The following is a 22,524-nucleotide window of genomic DNA, read 5'->3' as shown; positions in this document are numbered from 1 at the left end:
ATTTCTTATAAACGCTATTAAAAAATGTAGGACGGATACGCAGAAAACTTTTGCCGATATTGCCGACGAAAACATATCGAAGGCACCTGTTTTCGCAATAAAAACGCAAGAGAGTAGTATAGAGTCTCGAGAGATTTAAACGGGTAAAGAAACAATCTCGTATCTTTTTCTTTTAGTTCTTTAGTTTTTCTTCTTCAATCACATTCCAAAAATACGTTAAATCAACAACTGCGAGAAAAGATGTACTTTTCGTCGGACGGATGTCCTAGTTAAATTGATATCATTAATTCAGAGGCGTTGCAAATTGTTAATCACGTTTTATAATTCACATATTTGAATGACGTTTATTCGCTTGAAATCTTAATCGTCATTCTTATTTTAAAATCGCCTAATTGGACATATAACATGGTTATTTATTATATATAAGAGATTATTGTTTTGTGAAAAAAATTGTTTTATTTTTTAAAAGAATGTAATGGATGTGTTGAGTTAACATCTGAAATTATATATTAGAAATGTTAGTTTATATCTTTGATAATAATTATAATGTGAAGACACATCGAATTAAAAATTATAATTTACTATATAATATATTTACATGTTAATTTTATCGATAAGAACGTAAAAATCGTTTGACGATATATTAATGTCGAACGAAATTGGAACAGCTAAATTCTTAAAGCACATAATTCTCGTCTCAGTCATATGGTATATTTCGGTGGTGTATGTATATTAAGACTTCCTCTTTAGACGAAATTGCGCCAATTATGCTTAAATTTGATTCGTTAGAATTTCTGCCTTGATCAATCTTCGTAATTAATATCGCCCTTTTCTCTCTGTCTTGATTGGAAAGGTCCTACAATTATTTTGAGATATATTTTAATAAACGTCGTGATAAACGTTTCGCTAAACATTTTTATTAACATTTTTATTGTTAATGTACATGATTTTAATATAAACTTGTAGCGACCAAAATAATACACAGTATAAGCTTTGTTATAATTATAAAATAGAGCTTATTGATTATTAAGATATTATGTCGACTATTGTTAGAGTAATATAGTCGACGATATTATATCGAAATATAATAGTATAATTTAATATAAATTTCATACATTTGAGCATTAAAAAGTCCCTTAGCTTGTTAGATATAAATAAAAAATATATATTAATATTTCTTAGCGTTATACAATATTTAATGGTCCATTTATTTCCTACCGTTATTATATTCTTACATTCTATAATCGTATTTTGATTATAACAAATAGGTATATCTGTGCAATCTATTCAAGTTTCGAGAAATAATTAGTCAAATTAAAGAATTTCTTTTCTTAAAACGCCAGTTGTTAAATCGAAAAAAAGTCTTTTACAGGTACCGCATTTATCGGAGAAACGTAAGTGTTTTATAATATGAAGATACATAATATCATTCACGAGAAAATAATAAATAATTCATTTTTGAGTTAATCTTTTATTAAATATGACAAACATATGCACATTTTTTTATATTTTTATGAATATTTCTTATTCATTTATTTTATGATATGGTATATTACGTAATTGTTTTTCATTCGTCATCTTTTTTTGGATCAAACGTATCGATTGATACGTTCAATGTCAATCTTCATTTTTCTTCTTTACGACAATGGCTGCGGCCCACTTGACGCTACAAGTGCTTCGAAGCATTCCTCTTCTCTTTTCTTTCAATGAAGAAAGAAGGAGAAGAAGAACGCTCCAAAGCATTTGTAGCGTCAAGTGGACCGCAGCCAATGTGATATAGATAAGACTTGTGTAAATAAAAATTGTGGACTGATGCACCGCAACATACCATATCATACTACTCTGAATTCTTGATTCCGCGGTTAGCGGAACCGCGAGCAGCACGCCCGAGATACGTTTCTGAAATTTAAGGACCGGTTGCGGCGTCAAGTGTCAACGGTGTAGAATGCATATCATAAGCGCGAATGAAATTGGAGCATGCTGCGGTGCAGCATCCCACGCGTTATTGTCTCTGCCTTTCACCGTACATTCAATTAGCGAGTTCGACCTACGTACATCCCTCTCTTTTCGTTGTCAAATTGCACTTCTGAAAACACTACAGAGAGACGGTTATACGTCTGTAAATTGTAAATTGATAATTGCACAAATTTGAATTATTTGTGTCATGCTATAATTATGTGTTATGTAAATCTGCATAAGTTTTATTGAGACTTTTCTTCAAAATATATTAAAATAGATATTTGAAACGGAGATAAATTGTCCTGCGATTATTAAATATATGAGTATATTATTTTATTATTAATTTATATTTAATTAAATCATTTGAAAATTATTGTACAGTTTCATTTACCTGGGGCTGATTTCTACAGTGTGGAGACTACTTGCACTTAAAAAATTTCATGTATGTGAAAAATGTTTTCGTATCATGAATATGTTTTTGAAAGACAATTCTGCATGAATTTCTTTTCTTTTTTTTTATAGAAAAGTCGCAGTACTTTAACAAGTTAGCACGACGGCTCTGTGAAGGCAGGGACCTTGACAACCTTCCCGAAGTCCCGGCCACAGGACCGACCTGATCCTGGTCCCGTGCGGATTCGGCGAGGCGTGATGCCTCACGTGTATCTCTCGGCGGAACTCCAGACTTTGCGCCGCATCGAGCACCAACGGCGTGGAACGTGCCAGGCACGCCCAGGCCAAAGTGGAGCACGCGGTGGCGTAATTCTTGACCTCGGCGCAGCCACGCAGACACGGAAAGTCGTACAGTGTCCTCTCCAACTGGTTGACCACCTGCTCGGCGACCTCGCGGGAACCGGTTTGCGCCCCGGAAGTGGCCAGCTGTCGCTTTATGCATTCATCGAGCTCTGGAGTCGCCGCCGCCGTCTGGGCCGCGGTCGCGCCGTTCAGGATTTTCAAGGCTTCCAGGCGCCTCGACGTCTGGACCATGCCGGCTAGACGCCACGAGAGCTGCAAAGGTCAAGACATGCCGGTTAACGGACGCTGCAATTGGTAAGTCCTTTAATTCCGTTCTAAAATATGCATGTCGCTAGATAAATTAATTAGTATTAACTTAAAATGATTTAAATGTTTATCCGTGGACAATTTCAAGTCGATATCTACAAATTAACACAGCTGATATTGTAACTAATCTTGTTTTAAGAAAGTATCATGACTTATCAGCACTGACACACCTTTACGGTCGCCACGTTCTATCTACAAACACATTCAAGATACATATGAGGATGAAAGCTTCCTCGTAAAAGAAAATAAAAATGCACGAGGCAAATAGTAGTGAGGAAGTGCCTCTGCCGTGCTTATTTTACCGGAAAATCTGTGCGCGAAACTAGATAGCGACGGAAATACCGGCGGAAAAGCAAGTTAGATATCTCGTCTGCATTATTTAAGAAAGTGGTTGCCTTTCGTACTTTATTTGATACGACAGTAAGCGGCGAAGAAGCTTTCTTTAAAGGACATTTTACTGGATTTCGGGTCTTTGAAATGTCGATCAGTGGCTGCCAATATTTCGTTCGTCCTTCAATGCTTTATCCTGTCTTGGAGATATATTTGCATGAGAGGTAGCGAAAAAGTTCATACATATACATTAAGCTATTTCAGGCTTATAATTAGTATAAATCGTATCGTCGATTGAAATCCACTGTGTATTCACAATGGAATTAGTTGCCATGCAGTTGCTTGTTTGAAAACGACGCGTGTTGGATTCGTGGCTTGGCCACCAGTTCCTGACATCGTCGTCGAAATCACACGCGGTGACACTTCTCGGGGAAAATATGTATTTTGCGAATCGTCGGGTTATCGACCAAGTGACAGCAGTCCATTCTACAAGGTGACATAAACGCGCGCGCGTGAGGTATCGAGGAGGAATAGTCCGTGTTAGCGCGTGTGTGTCGCTTTCTTCGTGGATATTTATTTTAGTTCATCGATTTCTCAGATATCCGTGTGAAAGGCACCTGTATGTATCCGTGTAAATATGCAAAGTACCTAATAGCCTCAGGCTGACGGACTAGGCGTCTCTCTCTCTTTCTCCGTCGCTTGCCGAGTATACTCTATCGCAAAAGTGTGCTTCCCCTTCGGCTCCCCTCTTTCGCACCACCCGATCATCATCTCTTCGCTCTTTTCCTCCCCGGCGGCTTTGACGTTAATGGTCCATCGATCGGGCGGGAGACAGGTGCGTGGTGGTAGTAAAAATAATCTTGCAGCATACTTATATATACAAAAACTGTCGATCCTCTGCTCGAAATTCATTTTAAGATTAACTCCCGCGTATAAAAAGTTATCTCTCGCACTCTCGTTCACGGCTATCCTTTTTTTCCCCCCATTGCGTTTCACTTTCCACTTACAAATAAAAAGAAATATTAAAAGCCAATACGCTGGAAATGGAGTTTGCACGTACTGTTTTGCAAAACACCCATTTTGTTTTAAATAATGGAATTTCCTCCGAAAACACGCGCAATTTTAAAGCACACTCCGTTCGCACTTTGCATTCTGCTGCTAATTAAGAGTTTTGTGTTTTTATGCGGATTAATATTTCGCGAAGGCATACCGACTTTTTCCCGTTTACACTGCAATTACTTTCATTACGCGATCATAAAATACAGTCTGTATATAAAGTGCAGTTATTAACGCAAGAAAAATTCGTTTAATTAAAAAACATCAAGAATTAATATTAATAATCGCGTACACCCCCCTTTGAATAATTAATTTAAATTTTGTACGTATTTGCAATGTAATAGCCGCTTTTAAAATTTTAAAAAGTATGTCGTACGAGAGGTCGGTAATTTTTTGCTCAAAGACTCCGTTGATCATAAAATGGAGTTTTCCGCTATAATGAAATTATTTGGATCAACGAGACGACACGGCGCGGACGCGAAATGGGTCGCTTTACGCTTCATCTACAATGAAGAATTTACTTTGTAAATACCGGTTTAAAGTAGCAGATAAAAGAAATTTATCACTTCTTTACACAGTGTGAGATCCGAAGATCTATAGATTTTTAGATGTAATATTGCGCGTCGCTATTCTATTGATTCTATCGTGCGTCCTGTATTCTCACTCTTTTAAATCGCACTCGTCATGACCTGAAATTGAACGAATTTTTTCTCCTTCGTGTATTCTCTACTTTCGAAAAAAATGCACAGAATCATACTTTATACGCACTTCACGTTTCTATTCCTTCGCACATAATTAGTCTTGATCAGTTTGATAGAGAAAAAGAGAAAGAGAGCGATTTCTCTTCGTCAGAGCAAGCGAAGCATCAACAGTCTGAATTGCGAGCAACTGAAAATAGAGGAGCTTCTGTAAATTAAATTTCAGGGGTAGATAAGCAGGATCTCATTATCTGCTTGACTTCGCGCAAACTTTAATTAAAAAAAAGTTTGATATTATAAACTTGTCTATCGAAATTTAATATTTAAACGTTGTGGAAAACGACAACTTTCTGTTGAGTTGTTGCCAGGGGGGAAGATATTGACTGCGGATAACATACATATTGCTCGCGGAATATTTTCGACGAAAAGGAAACGCGGTAGTAGATCCGGTATGGCGTAGCCTTTAAAGCGTGATTACAGCACGTGTAAACACGGAGCGCGCGCTTGCACACGGAGTGCATGCAGGCCTCGGTGTCCTCGTTGGCACCCGGCTTTCATGTTATCTGACGTGAGAGTGCAAGTGGAGAACAAGTGTTTGTCGACATACCGCAACACTCTCGGCCGAGTGTGTGCGTTCCCATTAGATTTCGTCGACTCTCTGTCTTCCTCACGACACACAACCGCGACTTTTTCGATGCTGGCGGAACATTGAAATTGATCGTGGACGCGCGTGAAAGGTTTACGATTTATCTGTTTCGTCGCGTCTGATTGAGATGTATCCCAGGTGCGGTATATTGAAAGCATCAAACTCTACTCTTTTACATACGCACATCACTGTAAATCCAAGTGTATTATTTTAGTTGAAATTCTCCTTACACATTCCTTACCATTTTAAATCGTCATTTAACGCGATTGAACGTATTAACTTTTAATTTAATCCGATTAAATATTTAATCCGAGTAAATGACGTAATTTAACACACAAGAAATGTGTAAAAAGAGTTTCAGTCAAAAATAATACACTTGGATTTGCAGTAATGGGAAAGTCTAAATCCTAATTTTGCCAACATATTTTTTAGAGACATATGTTATGTCTTATTGTATATTACTAGTGATAAATGATCAAGCTGATGTGATGTCGTTAGCTTTCAATGTCGCGACAGCACGACATTCAGTTTCCATAGCGATTTGCGAAGTAACAGTCAATGTCGTGATACTCGTGATGCAATGTCACGCGAAAATGAGCTTGGCGAGCTTATACGATAGTTCATAGTACGATCATCCTTGTTGACACGCGATACTAATGCGACTTTATTTTTAGAAACGTGTTTATATTTGGAGTAACAGAATCTGAAAGGAGCAATACGCTGCTGGTGTGATTAAAAAAGTTGAAAAATGTTATCCAATTTTCAATATCTGCTTTCGAATAAAAATATTCATGTCAGCTTGATTGCGTAATTCAATTAATGCAGATGAGTTTTTAAATTATCAAAATTAACGCATCGACGCATGCGTGTGTAATATATTAAAAAAGATTTGTATAAAACAATTATGTTACGCATATGAGAAACATTTTTCGGGATATACATTAAATAGCTTAATCTCTCACTCGATGTAATTACGGTGTAACAGATTTCGCTGTGAGTTGGGGTGTAATCCAATATCTCGCTGCATGTTCTAAAACCTTTGACATGAACTGCGTTTGCTCTTGACAACGTATATACAATTCTTGTAAGCTTATCTAGGTTCGTGTGCACGTGTGTATCAGCTTAATTATGTATGCATTACACTAATAGCTCATTTTTTAGATGACTTTCGTGGATTTTTATCGCATCATCGTCTCTCGAATTTATTTCTCATTTATTATACAAACGAGATTCGCACACACTCCGGCTTCAATATGCAATTGCAGTATAAAACTGGTATACGAGGATGCAAATTTGTTTACAGTGTACGTTAAACAAATAGCTTTATAGTTTATTTTTCTAAAATAAACGGTGAACATTTATAATATTTTTCCGAGAATTAAATTACATCTATTGATTTAAACGAAAGGATCTTTTATTTCATTACGAAATAATTGAAATTTGTTTATTTTGGCGCTTATTGATTTACGTGTGAAGCAATATGCTGGAATAATTAATTGTACGTTTATAGGAACAGAGGAATCGAAATGGCTTCCTATATCGTATGTTTGAAGTAATTAAAAAAAAAAAAGGAAAATTATATATAACGAATCATTAGGTGTTTGTAGGAATCACGCTACGTAAAAAAAATGTGCTTATTTTTATTGCAATATACCTAACATTTCTTTTCACGTTGGAGAGAAAAAGAGAAAAGATGAACCGTGCAAGAAGTTCAGCTAAAACGAACAGGCCTATTGAAAACTTAGGTATGTTATGATTGTTATTACTATCTCGTATAGTATTAATCGCATTTTTATTAGCGTAATTTATTAGCGTAAACACGTGTTTGCCAAAATGTTAATTAGATTGCAATCAAAATAAGCAAATTTCTTTTACGTAGCGTGATTCCTACAAATTTAATTAATTGATTAATTATTCATATGATCGTGTATTAACGAAATCAAACAGATACAGGTAGTCGTCGATTAATTGGTTCTGTGTTATTGAAAATTACGCAATTCAAGATTCCAGATATATACGCAATAGGGCAGTTCCAAGAAATTATTTAAAAAAACTTTTAAAAAACAACAAGCTCTATCCCCGCATCTACGTATGTGGGTATATTTTTTTTTATTGAGTGAACGTGTTATTCCAACTTTGTGTAACTCAAGGACCGTGTTATTCAAGAGTTGTCAATTTTTTACCATGCTATTCGAGACCCCGTGCAATTCAAATACCGTTATTATTCGAGGGCCATCTGTATTAGCCTATAATAAACTAGACTACAATATTAAGTATATTTACTGGAAAACTTTTTATTCGTATTTTATTAATACAGCCGCGAAACGGGACAGTGACGTATTGTGCAACCGGTGAATATACGTAATGCAATTTCGTGCCTGCACGTGGCTAATTCGTACACGTTTCTGCGGATGATCGAGTGCTATTCATATAATAATTCGCGGCCGCATCGTTGCGCCTTTTGTCGGCCACTTTCATATGACGAAAGTCACGTTAAATTGATCGACGAGAAAAAGTAGGATTTCCGCTGGTCTAGTATGACTTCTCATTTTGCGATTTATGTATAATACTATATGTCGAACATCGCTGATTAATTTATCATATAATTTAAATTTATCTTTTACTTAAAACATTTTTGATTAAATATTTGATTTATATTGATATATTTTATTTTTTTGTTAATATTAAAATTAGAATATTATTCAAAAGAAATAGGACCATGAGATTTCAAGTACGATTAAAAAGTAGTTATTCAGTTGACAAGTAATATCGCAGTTTTTAGCGAAAAGAGAAGCACCTTTTGGTTCAATTTACAATTACTCGACTTAAAATGAGACTCACCACCACCACCGAGTAGAGAATCTTCGCTTTTAAATCAGGAGCGTCCTTGAGGGACTCCAGGGCGTCCAGGGCATCCAGGGTATGCAAGTTGGCCTGGGCGTAGAGTGCGCCGTACCTCTCGGCGAGCTGTTCCACTGTGATACTCGTCGAGGTTAAATCCGAGCAATTTTCCTCCACGCTGAGTACCTCGCAGTTACTACCCGTTACAACCGGCTCCGGAGTCGGGCTACAACTCTCGTCCGTGTGGTAGCCAGCACTGCTGGACTCCTCCTCGTAGTCATCGCCGAGATTTTCGTCCAAATGGAAAACCTGCACGGGAGAACTCGTGATATAGCACAGGCTTTAGACGCACAAGTGCTTGGTTATAAAACACTGTCTTTTCGTCTGCAGATAGTTTTATACATTTTTGAATATTCATTTTTTGAATATTCATTTTTATATCTGAATATTTATTTTTTTTGCAACGAGTATCTCTATTGACTAGAGATACTCATCTAAAGATTGACTAGGGATAAACACCTGACTTGACTATGCTTTAATTTTTTAGGGCATGTTTCCTTTCTTCCTATCTTTAAAATATTAACTTGATGGATTCGTTGTAATTTTAAATTTTGCACTGGTTTTATATTATAATTCGTAAAACTTTGAAAAACTTTCTTATCTTTTAAATTATTATATATGCTTAAACAGTGTTTCTGTGGGCATGGAAAGTAAAAAGAAAATCAGGGAACTTGAAAATTAGCGAATATCGGAATAGGCTGAGATAACTGCGAAAAAATGTTAGAATTTATCGTGCTTATGACAAATGAATCAAAAATTGTTTAGCTGATATTATTTATTTGTCAATCAATCTTTTATTATATCTTGAATTTATAAAAAAACATTGAAAAAGATAACGTTTTGCTTTCACGTAAATTACGTTACACTATCGCGTGAAAGACTAGAGTACTATTATCATACTAAAGCAATCGAGTGGATGTACTATGGAGAAACTTATACTAATCGTAGCAACCACTCTTTGATCCACTCGTTTTCGATTGGGATTTGCAGTCGACTCCGAGCTTCCAATTAAAATGCACTCAATGGAAAGCAATTAACGCGTTTTGGCATGCCGTGACCGATTTTCCAATTCAATTCTGTTATATAACAATCTAGGTGCCACTATTTCCACTCTTTTTACAACTCCCCATTATTGCCGTCCGCAAATGAGAGTAAATAAGATAATTATTCGCGTATTTTTGTTTCCAATTTGACGAGATAGTAATGCAATCGTGAGAGCACCGCCGTGCGCATTCATTATCGAGAATCCGTTTAAACACCTGACGATAGCAGGATTCGCCGCATTTCCAACCGAAATCTCGCTAAATTTCGTGAAAGGGTGAACGTTGTGCGTTTCGCTGGAAACATTTTAGACACCGTTTCACCGAATATCGTCCTCGATCGAGCTGGACGTGATTATTTTTGTCATCAAAGCGTCGTCCTTCCATTCTTGTCTCACTCAAAAAGAGGGAAGACAAAGGTAATGTGTGTGCAAACTAATTTCGTTGTTCGTATTGCCCGGCGAAATAGAGAGATTGCTATTCCCGTAGGCGGACTTGTTACGCCGCGACGCGTCACGTAAATAGCACTGGTCGCGATCGGGATGTTGTGTTTTGCGTTTTTTCAAAACGCCGCTGAAAACCCTGGGCGTATCAGTCAGCAACACGACGCAGGATTTAATTTGCAATCTTTATTGCGCCGCGAAGCTCCGCGCGGCGACGCAACGGACGCGGCAGGCAGCCGGACGCCGAACGCCGGACGCGTGAAATATTTATCACGTGTGTGCGTCGTCGTTCCCAACGGCGATAATTTATGACTTGGCACTAATATATATATGCGCGATATTAATCATAACGCCCGTATTAACGCTTCGCGTACATTAATACGTCGCGCACGCGCGCGCTCGAAAACATGTCTCTCATGAATGTTGTATATTGACTTTGCGATAAATTCGACGAGAAAATATTACTCGAAACTCCGTAATCGTGTCCTCAATCGTAAATTATATAGAAAGAAAACATGCGAATTATGGAATTTGCAATAAATCGCATTGTCCATAGCGCGCGCTCATTTTTTGCACTCGATTAAAAAATATAACTTTTATTTGATTCGCAATAATGGGCAGGTTATTACGTACGTTATTATTAACGAAACGCATGTGCGAGCGCATGCGTAGGGCATTTAATATGCCGTATAATAATATTTTATTCCGACTCAAGTTTCGAAGCGATGACGTTCGCGTATCAAATATGCGCTATATGTGCTTATATATGTGCTATATCCATTGATGGAAATAATTTATGCACAGTTTCTGCTCGCTCGAGTTTAAACTCGGTGTGTTTAAACACAGATCTCACGTACGTTGCCATATTCGTTTTAATTTGTACCCTATCCAGGTTGACAATCCCGCCTCGTTTATTTGTTAATTCGCGTGCAATTTATTTCGACGATTGATATTGAGTTGCTTGCGCGTTTACGGTGCCATATGCCACTGTCAGCTTAGTCGGGAGGAATCGAATGTAAGCAGGTACAGGAATAAACTCGTGTAATTTAGGTCCGCCGTAGGGGCTCTTATGGGATTCCACAGTGGTTACACATGGCGCCTTTGACATCGTCCGTGGCTTCGTCTTGGACGCGTCAGCTGCCGGAGTCGCAAGCCGCAATCTCGCGGGAATCGTAGCAGTTGCACGTGTTGTTGTCGTATGTTTCGGGGTCATTTTCTCGCGCCTGACGGCGCAGATTCTTTGCCATTCTTATTGTTACGACCGACCATGCGGGCTTCTCACGGAGCTCGAAAAATGAATCGCCGCGATCGTATACGACGCACCCATTGTTCTAGTAGTCCGCCGTTTCTGTGTTAAACCCTTTCACGCTTTTTTTTACGCTTGAGACGGTCACTGCGAATTGTTTCGTGGGTAGATATAATCGATGACAGCTCTCTTACGCGAGTATTATTGGGATAGCGAGCCTGAAGCGTTATTTCTTCATCTATCTGAAGTCGAATTTGTCCTACAAATATCATTTTATTATCCAAGTTAATCTCTAAAATTGAGCGCAACTTTATTTGATCTTTTTTACAAAATGCGGAAGGAAGATAGGAATGTTCTCTTGCGCGTTTCCGAGGATTACATTTTGGGAATGTCCGGATGGAAACGCTTTTATAATCCCTACCTGCGGATTATCTTCGCTCATGAGCTGTAGGGCGAGCGCGCAGCCCCGCGAAAACTGCAACAGTCTGGCGGCGAGAGCCGGATTCTTCGCGTTCGTCGGTCCGGACGTCGATTTCCTCAAGGCCGTCCATTGCCGGAGCGCCTCCTTATCTTGCTCGACCCGGTGCTTCAGCTCCGCTAGTAGATTCTCCAGGCTACACGGCCCGCCCGCTTTCTCCAAGGTGTTCAACAGGCTTTGATTATCGATCAGCCGCTGCTGGATCTCGCTGTACTTCAGGGAAAGCTGCCGCTGATGCGAAGCCGCCTGTACACCTTGATCCGCTACAAAAGCGTAAGAAAAGATCAGAGCTTCTCTCTCTATCTCTAGCTGTCTCTCTCTCTCTTTTTCTCGGTCGTTATTATTATTTTTTATTATTAGAGCGGAACCGATGATGGCGCGAGGCGATTATTACTGCATCCACCGTCGTCTTTTTACAGTGCCTCGGGCTACGTAGATAGCCGGCCCGATATCCGGCATGAACAGCGAAATCGCGGAGTATCTGACATCATAACTAAATATGCCATACTTTCCTTTATATAATGAGACAAAATTAAATTATGCGGCATATCCGCACTCTCGCGCACGGGGTACAAATTGCGACAGGTTCACGCTCCAATAAGTTATAGTTCGGACGACAGTCTATGCCCATTATATCATAATATGCGAATATACCTTTCTTTATCTAATCGATAAAGCCGTGAAATAATTTTTATCTCCTAGTAAAAGACATTAATTTCATTTAACATTTAACATATAATTAAATTGTTGCTAAATTAAATTATAAATTAAATTTACATGATGAGATTAGAGATTACTAATAACATGAAATTGATTAAAAACAGCTTTAATATAATTAAAATAGTTTTATCAAAGCAATTAAAAGCTATAATGGTTAAAGAAAGGAATCAATCGGTTGCAAAAATATATGTTTAAAACTAGGATTTAAAAGGATATAAAAGTTGACTATTAAAAAAGAATAGTTGCTGATATCTTGGACTTATTTTCACGGGATGATACCGTGAAAGTAACATTTCTCTAGACATTTATCAATATTTATGCGGCGTCGCTTATCTTTCTACGCATGCACACTTCTCTCGTCTTTAGCACCTTTCTCTACGGAAACGTCCCAGTGATGACGCGTCTCAGATTGCGCGTCGTGGGAAGCTATCCACGAACGAGAGAAGTGTGCAGTCCCCTATGTAAATGTAAATGGCTTAACACGCGCCCGACATTAGTCCATTTGCATTTGTAAACGTAATATGGCATTCGTGGCTCCGTTAAAATCCAATGCTTCACGGTTCCGCGGAGCTCCAAATATACAGGCAGCGCGACGAAACGACCGTACAACTTTATTCCGATGGAGTTAGCGATGCACGCTAATCCCATTGCGCATCAGCCGATGATAATCATGTGCTTCAATGTATCGCCGTGATGGTTGTAATGCCAAATCTTATTATGGAAATTTAAGCAAATTCGCGAAAAAAAACCAGCATATAATCGCAAAATATTGCTTTGCTAATTGCTTGCCAGCGATAATTAATACTCATTTTTCGAATAATTAAACATATAATTGAAGAATACATGGTTACCATCTATCTTTATCGCTATTGATTAATGTGCCGGTTGTCGCATAAAACTGGATATGATTTATGATTATGACTGTTAGATTATTCATACCGTCATGAAAATTGAGTAATATTGTGACTTTAATTTGAAGCTTTTGGACAATAGTCTGAACATCTATAAATGTAAAAATACGAGTTTATATATAGAAACATTATTATTATCGATTCACAGCGCGATAATGTTTGAGCGATAATGTTTGATGACATTAACGCGAGCTTTATTAACGACAATTGAAATGATGTACCTTTATTGGTCCCAGCGTGTTTGCCGAAATTCTCGATCTTGTGCAACGCCAATTTGTACGCTTCCATTCGTGTCTCGAGTTCCTCTTTCAGTGCCATCGGCAATGGTACTAAATTCGGTGTAACGGAATTCTCGGAGATATTTGTCTGCGAGGAAGGCACCAGTCCGTGCTTGCCGAGTCCTTCTACAGCTCTCTCTAGGGCACGTTTCCTCGATAACAGCGCGTTCTTCGTGTTGGGCGATAATCTGTTCAATGACACGAGAAGTTTACACCAGATTCGCGGTCGGAAGTGATCTTGACTGGTCGATATCAGGTGCACTATCCTCCAGAGGACCTGCTCGATCCGCAGGATCTTCGTGTCGCTGACGTTTAGTTCCACCAATCGGGAATAGAGCGCCTCCAGCAAGGTGAGGCTGTGCGGTAGAGTTTCGATCAACAGGTCCACCGGAATATCCGGCAATGCAGCCTTTAAGGTGTAATGCGGCAGCTTCATTAGGAACCCGGCTGCTTCCCTATACTGTCTGCCCTCATACAATCTTAGCAGTCTGAAAGAAAGGATGTAGTTGTCGTGTTATCCTGTTTGTGGTAGCGTGTCGGTAGAATTTCGTTAACATTTTAGAACAGTGTCAGGAAAGTAAAATGAATCAAGCGTTAACTGTAAGTTAACGTGAACTAATTAATCTCATTTATTTGCTAGCTAGATATACGAAAGTAATGTTTATTCATGACAACGAAGACACGATAATTGGCATAAAATATATTGTACGATATTTATAGCAGCGAGAGGTTTTTATACACTTAAACTTTTGATTATTGTGTTATGCTGTTTATGTTAGACATGATTTTCCTGTCAGATAAGCAATATACGGAATCAGGCAAATACACAATCCCATCAAATGTGATGAAAATATAAAAAATTATTGTCGTCAAATGTCTTATAAAATGATTTGCTTTGGAAACACAATAAAGCTACATATTTATAATTGTGTAACATGGATGGTGCTGCTAAAGGAGATTTGTGGAAATATCGGATGATATCGGCACGTACGCTAATAATTTACTAACGATCGATTATAGTTTGAATTTATAATTATTTGTAATGACTATATAATTCAACTTTAATCAGAAATATATATAAATCTCACGTGCGATTAATGTCCTATTATGTATATCTGATATTTTATTTTGTGAACTGTAATGGGATGCAACTGAAAGGCGAGAATATATAATTTTATATTCTGTTCTATAATCCGATTATACAATTGAATTAAAATCCGAGTAAATTCAGGAAATAAAAATATAAGTCACGATACTTCACGTATTAAATTGAAATTACAGCGACCGTTATTTGTAAATATTAATGCGCATTTAAAAACTATAAAAAGGCAGATTACTGATGTAAAACGCTTTGATGCAGCCGATTGAATGCGCATGAAGCAAACTTATAAATTTTATTAGATGAAAGTAGATAAAGTTTCACCTAATCACGATTAATAAATATTGTAATAAATATTTTATTGTGCGATACACACGTGATTATGGATTAATGAAACGTAAGGCTATACTGTCGGCACTAATTATCTAGCCCGCTAAGTCTCGCACAAGCACAGCGATCAATCGGTAATGGTGAATTACCGTTATTAAGAAATTGCATCGCGTTTAATTTATCTCACCTCGTAGACAAATAGTTCTGCTGGCGATTTATTACCGCGTGAATTACTGCTATTAGGAAACGGCGTTAAGCAGATTTATCACGCCGCTTACGTCTCTATTTCTGTTATTATTCGAGTAATTCTTATCGTTACTTTTTGCACCATGGTTTTCATGTGCGTGCTATATTTGTGATCGATCGTCTTTACGTAATTAATTGTCACGCTGATTCCCCTCTCGATGCTCCATTAGCGCGTGACGCGTATAGCGGGATTAAATAAACCTATTACACGTCGCGACTCTCTGTCTGACGGATATGATGGTAATTATCTCTGATTCTTGGTTGGGGGAGAGAGGGCACAATGCAATTCGATGCTAGTTACATGCAGACAGCGGGGCGTCACGATCTCACGTCGACGTTAATCAAAATGTAATTATAAACCGTATTATTGCATCCTCATGGAATCCTTTATTACGATTCTTCTCGTAAATATGATGTATAAAAGCACTGTACTCCGTAGCACTGTAATCGCAGCGCGCGTTATTTATTCTTAATTAGTGGGTTCAGTATGTTCATTATACAAGATGACACATCTAGAACGTAACGACACTGCGAACGTAAAAATATATGCGTATCGCATAAAGATCTTTGAAAGACATATTCTTATTCAGGAGACGTGTAATTAAAACTGAGTCAGAAACGCGACAAGTCTTTAACACAGTAATTCTCAAACCCGTTCTCTTATTGTGATACCATTTTTATACAAACAAATTTTTGAAGCTTTAATAGCACTTATATGCTCATTTCCTATAAATTTCTTTCTACCGAATTTTACTTTCTAGTTTTTACAAGATTACGCGAATACCTACTATCACTTTTTCAGGTAATAACATACACGATTTTTGCAGGGTTTGAGGATCGCTGCTTCGAAACACCAAGATTCAATAGATTTTAGCAATTTAATAACTTCCGCAATATATGGTCCACGTACCTTCTTAACGCCATCCGCGGATTCGAGCCCTCATCCTCCGGGATGCCGATATGACCGACCTGGAACTGCGTTCCGGGACCCCATACCAGCCTCTGTATCGTATTTCTGGGTCGCTCCGGCCTGATCCTCTCGCAGGAATTGATGCCTGGGGGTGGTACACTTTGCCTGCTCATCTTCGCGCCCACTTCGCCGCCTTACTTTCCTAACGCTTTTATCTCCCTTCGACGTAGGCGCCGAACTCTTTATTTATTTATTCCTTTCGCGGGACCGGGGGTTAAAATGCTACTTGAGAATCACCTTTACGACCGTCCCTCCGTCTCCGAAACGCACCATCCACTTTTCAAGTCAGCTTTTCTTCTACCTCCGCTTCGTAACTTTCACGGTCCTTTCTCTCTGTCCTCGATGCGATCTTTGACCTATCAGCCACGCGTCTTCGCGAACCTTGGCTCGGCGTCCCACCTTCCGCGTATTCTCTCGCAAATTGATACTTTTCACGATGTATTCGAAGGCGAATCTATCGAAATGATGTCTCTTTTTGTCAATTTACTTGCGTATGCCTTAGCTGCCTTTAGACCTTCGTCAGTCAAATCGATTTCGAATACTCTACGATGAGCGTTTCTTCAAATAGAAATTATCTTTAAAATTACTACCTACAAAAGTCTTTCACGTGTATGAGTGACGTCAATTAATTGAATTAATGGTTCTGGTTAGAATTTCAACCACATATCTTTCTTTTTCAGATTTATTTATTGAGAGAGTGATTTCTAAGATTATTTGTTTGTTTGCACACACACTGTGAGAACAGGTTCTTCGATTGCATGCTGCGTGGTCAATTTCTCCTAAGTAAACGAGCATAATTTCTCCTGTAATACTATTCTTGTTTGAATCAACATCTTCGTTTCTACGTCAATGTTATTCCTTGATTGCGCGCGTTCTACTCTCATGCCCTACACGTTAAATTGATTAGCAAGCGTTTAATTAATTTAGCTTTCTCGTTCTTGAAATTGATCTCTGAAATTACTATAAGTAAACTTTTTCTTTGACACATAGAAATACAACATTTAAATTATTTTATAAAAACAATTTTTTCTTTCCATATTTTGCAACAGGCATATAAATGAGACATTTTCGTAATGGTGGAATAATATTTAAAAATCGACTCTTTTTATAATCATATCCATTAGAATGGCGCGTGCTGATTACTCTCGCTCGACCCCACGTTTTTTTTAGCTTTGACTTCACTTTGTTCTCGACGAGGTTAGAGTCCCTTCCTTTTTCTCTCTCTCTCTCTCTCTCTCTCTTTCTCTCTCTCTCTCTCTCTCTCTCTCACGATTTTCTGCACGTCTAGTCCCTGGTAGAAAATGTAAGTTGCCTCGAGGCAGACCGGCGTCTAATTTTCTAACCGTTATTCTCCTCCACACGGACCTCTCTTCGCAATTCCGCGTTCAGAAACAGCCGGCAGGAACATTTCACTCTTGATTCGCAGACGCTTTTGCGTTCGTTGAATCTCTCAACCTTGTTTCTTCATTGTTGAATCATGATCTCCGCTCGGTATCGACGCGATACCTCTAAACCGGTCTCATTATCGTCACGCAATTATCTCCGCACACGTTGATCGATCTTTAGAACAATGTCTTTTTTTCGTTTTTAACCGTAAGGTGTTTGGAGCCAATTAATTTTTCGGCTTTCTTTTCTTCTCTCTAGCAAATTCCACTTCCTTCTCTCTCGCTCTTTCGGCCCGTCTCTTTCTTACGAATTTCCTTCCGCCTGGTCCTCGAGTACTTAATACGAACTGGCCTACAGCCTCGGGGCTGACCGGCCCACTTCTGCGCGAGTCAAGCTGGACCTGCGAACGGAATTATTCACCGTGAGCCGTGAGCCGTGTCCTTACCCGATACGCTCGGGTGAAATGTTTTTTTACATGTCCGCCTCAATGTAATCCACGTGGGATACATCGAAGAATCTACATAAGTCCTTTTCTTGAAAAATATCAAAACTCTATTATGATAAAATCCTACTATTTATGTAGGACGTCTCAGTATCGAAAAACATCTGATACCTTGACAATTTTTATGTAGCGCATATGTAGCGCATATGTATATTAAGTGATTTGCCCGAAACGAAAGTTTTATTATGTCTATATAGACAGTTTAAATGCCCCATTAAATCCTATGCCATGGAAGAAAATTTTAATCGAAAATAATTAAAGTTAAGTAAATTTAAGTAAAGAAAATAAGATTAAGTTTTATTTTTTGCATACACGAATAAAATTCAATTTACAACTTTTCTATTATTTAATAGAAATATGTTTGAAATATATTTTTATTAAATATATTTATAATTAATTAAGATGTACATAGATAGTCAGACTTGTTCAGAAAAATGTTTACAATGGAATATCAATAGCAAGAGTGATTCAAAGATATTAATGTCCAAAAGTATGCGTCTCCAATTTCTCTAAAAGCGAATGCTATGCATCGTATAAAACAAAAAGATGAAAAGACACAAGTAAAATCAAACAAAAGTTATTACAAATAGAATGGAAATTCAGTTATGACAGCTTTCTTGTATACTTTGTATACATGCGCGTGTCCCAGCGGAATAAAATATTTGTCGATGCGACACTCTAGTGATAGAAATGGAAGTCCCATGCATGATGTATTGGATCTCGGAACTGAGGTGTATAATCTCGCTGGCGCATCAGACGCGAATATCTAGCAATTTTCAGTATACCTTTCGTGGAAATGTATACCTTTTATGACATGATAAAACTCGCAGATGAGAAAAATTGCATGAGAGATTTTTAGAGAAAAAAAGAAAGAAAGAAAGAGAAAGAGAAAGGAATGGAAATATAAAAACGTTATTTACAATAAATATGAAGAAGGTATTTGCGATAAATAATTTAGAATAATGTTAAAATTAAGATTTTTGATACAAGAATAATAATTTATATATGTATAGTTAGTAATTATATAAAATTATAAAGTAATAAAATTATTGTTATTATTCGTAAAGTAGATTATTAATTCTTTTTACGTGATAAATGTTATCCTTTAAAATATTTTGTTTAAATTTCGAATATATGGATTATAATTGTCGAGTGATTAATGCATAAACCCCACACTTTTCAATATTTAACACGTATTTATAAATCAAGAAAAGACGCGTTTTTTTTACATTTATTATGCCATAAGGGATAAATTCATTTTATGTTTGCATACGGTAATTCAATTTTTTAATAACTTGTATATTTACATGAAAATTTACCGTTATACATACAGAAATAAATGTTTCATAATTTTTTAATTACTGTAAATTTAATTAAATTTTTTTAGCAACGGTACTGTAATTAATTAATGTATGTTTTATATGTTTAATAAAAACATTGAGACTATTAGTAAGTTGATTAGACTCATTAACGCTAGTTATGAGTTTTTTTAGAGTAATTCACACGGTCCGGAATTAACTCTTATTCTAATTATCAAAATTATAAATGACTTTATAAATTTATTATGAAAGAAAAGAATGAGTATAAGATTATTTCGTATTGAAAGCTTATACATTGTCAAAAATAGAAATATTAATGTTAATTTTTTTGTATAATATTTTCCTATAAAAACTAGATTGTATTAATTGGAGACTTACGAAAGTATTGTATCAGTATCGGGAAGCATCTTCTGATTCTTGATATCCAAAATATCCACAGCGCGGACAGATTTCCTTTCGAGAGTTAATTTTTGCGAAGGGCCATCTCAGCTTTAGGGTGACCTCGGATCATACGATCCGGGATTTTCACAGCGAGCACACGTTCACAGTACCGCAGACTCGTTACGCGAAATCGAACACGTTCGCACTTACTTAAGACCGGTACTCGCCATCAGGCTTGCGACGGCGATCCGTGTTTTTGCTGGTGAATTTCGGATGATACGACATGTCGGCCGCGAATGCGAGTAAGTCATCGTTCGTCTTGGAGGATACGTAAGGTCCCGGTTTGGAGATTGGTGGTGGAAGAGAAGAGTGGAGGTTCTCTCTCGTGAGGACCGAACGACGACTCTTGCGAGATCATCAAGCACGTGGGATAAAGGAGAACGGGGGGAGTGAGGCAGAGTGCAGCATTGAGAGAAGAGGCGGTCGGAGAAAAAGAGAGAGAAAGAGAGAGAGAGAGAGAGAGAGAGAGAGAGAGAGAGAGAGAGAGAGAGAGAGAGACAGACAGAAAGCGGCGAGAGAGAGAGAGAGAGAGAGAGAGAGAGAGAGAGATCTGCACAAAGCGAAAGACCACAAACGAAGTCTATGAATGAGTGTGCGAGCGATAAAGAAAGCGACAGGAAGCGTGAAAGACCATGTTGAAATGTAGATAGAAATGTAAACGCTAAGCAAAGGCTGAACAGAAGCCATCTGCTCTACGGTGATATCTGCGAAGCTGCGAGATACCGGAAGAGGGAACCTTCTCTCGGCTGATGCAGGCAAAGGAAGCGGAAGAGAAGGAAAAAGCGGCTGCGGGAGACAAATGACTTTGAATGTGAATCAGCATAAAGCATCTGGCGTCGATGACGCCAAGTGCGATGACGCGAAAGTACTCTTTGTACCCTTTTACGCGCAAACATCTCCTTGTTCTTGTTGACATTATGGAAAATTATTCGCGCGTGTACGGAGAATATTTTGATAACATTGTTAATGCGTCTTAGAGAGCTAAAGTAACGTGTTTTAACGAGCTCGCGGCTACACGGCTTCTCTTCGTGAGGAAGAAGAGAGGACAGTCGTGAGGCAGTTGTTCAGAAAAGATATGATCCGCCTGGTTGGAGGGGGGGGGTAGGGGGCAGGAAAGAGGAAGAAGCAGAAAAAAGGAGAAGAGAAAAGGGGGGAAAGACTGCCGGTCTACCGCTACCGAGACGGCGACCTACTGTCCTGCATACCGCTACTCCCGGTACAACTTGTGCCGCGAGGGGAGTCGGACGCGCGAAATACACCCGGTGGAAGAAAAAAAAAGAACCATAAACTTCCTTTTAACATGTGCTAGACAGGCCGGCGATTATTTAGCCGCGGATTTCCTTCCAATCGTCCGCGACCGATAGAGAGTTTACCGGAGAAAGGTGATGTCGATTCGCTCTTCGTGCCGCACGATCCGCGAACTTTTCCCGCTAAATCACGTGTGTGTCGGCGCGCGCGGACCGCGCGGATGCTTTCTAACGAGAGGATGCTCTTCCGTCGCAGCGCGCGGCGATGTGTCGGACGGGTCTGAGTTTCAACGTGAACTTACGTTTCCTGCAGGCATTATCCCAGGACATTACAAAAAACGGTTAACGAGCGGTTTTCTCCGTCGATTAAGCCACAGTTTAACTCGCGTTGTTCCTCTTTCCCCGATTTTCCCGGTTTTCGAGCGAGACATGAAATCGATTGAAGGAAGATTGACGTTAACGGATATCGATGAAACTGGTTCTGTAAGGTGATGAAATGTCATCCTTTGGAAAACAGAGTGAAAATGTAGAAAAGTTAATCTACATTTTAACTTTATTTGCTGTGCATGCCATATATACTAATAACGGAATTTGCATTCTCTCGTGAAGCGCTGTTGCTAATTTGTTATTTATTAACACCATATTTTCGCTCTTGATTTGTAGAAAATTTGTCACGTGCTAAATAATGTAAATGCATGCTTAAAATACAAAATAAATGAGTGTTCCATAAAAAACGGACCTTCTGAACGAGAGAATACAGGGTGAACTCTCTCTCTCTCTCCCTCTCTCTTTCTCTCTCTCTCTCTCTCTCTCTCTCTCTCTCTCCCCCCCCTTCGCATAACCGAACATGTAATCACAATGCGCGTACGAATTTACGAAACAATAAACACCACGGATTATTCGATAAATGCAGAGAACTGTGAATTCAGTAATACTGCCGAATATATATTGTCTCACTATTTCGCCCGCATTGTATGATTTTCGGATAAAAAAACTGTATCACACGCAACATAACTTACATCGCATTTAAATATGCGCTATCATTTATACATTTTCCCACTGCAGAGCGTTGTCCGTATTTGCATTGCAAATATTTTGTAAAAAAGCGTTTGTAAAAGAAAGTCCTATAAATCATCGCGGTTTGAAACATCAATTTGGAAAATGTATTCAGCCGTCAAATTCACTGAAAATAGTTTGCAATCCCATGATGCAATCCCAT

The 22,524-nt window shown here is 38.3% G+C and overlaps 1 protein-coding gene across 2 annotated transcripts; it reads right to left on the bottom strand.

Moving 5' to 3' along the window:
- Positions 1–90: 90 nt before the first annotated feature.
- On the bottom strand, positions 91–20,406 carry LOC139809089 (uncharacterized). 2 transcript variants are annotated; one of them, XM_071771727.1, is made up of 6 exons: positions 19,996–20,406; positions 16,351–18,196; positions 13,709–14,253; positions 11,800–12,119; positions 8,590–8,898; positions 91–2,964 (listed from the first exon to the last, which is right to left on the bottom strand). In XM_071771727.1, exons 2-6 carry the CDS (start codon positions 16,521–16,523, stop codon positions 2,497–2,499), a joined length of 1,815 nt encoding a protein of 604 aa, XP_071627828.1. In that variant the 5' UTR covers positions 16,524–18,196; positions 19,996–20,406; the 3' UTR covers positions 91–2,496. The 2 variants fall into 2 exon arrangements, with proteins under 2 accessions (XP_071627828.1, XP_071627829.1); XM_071771728.1 differs by lacking the exon at positions 19,996–20,406 and having other exon boundaries at positions 16,351–18,326.
- Between the last annotated feature and the right edge of the window lie 2,118 nt (positions 20,407–22,524).

This window comes from Temnothorax longispinosus, chromosome 2 (assembly GCF_030848805.1).
Source record: "Temnothorax longispinosus isolate EJ_2023e chromosome 2, Tlon_JGU_v1, whole genome shotgun sequence".
Taxonomy (NCBI): domain Eukaryota; kingdom Metazoa; phylum Arthropoda; class Insecta; order Hymenoptera; family Formicidae; genus Temnothorax; species Temnothorax longispinosus.
This window is presented reverse-complemented; position numbering and strand designations above follow the sequence as displayed.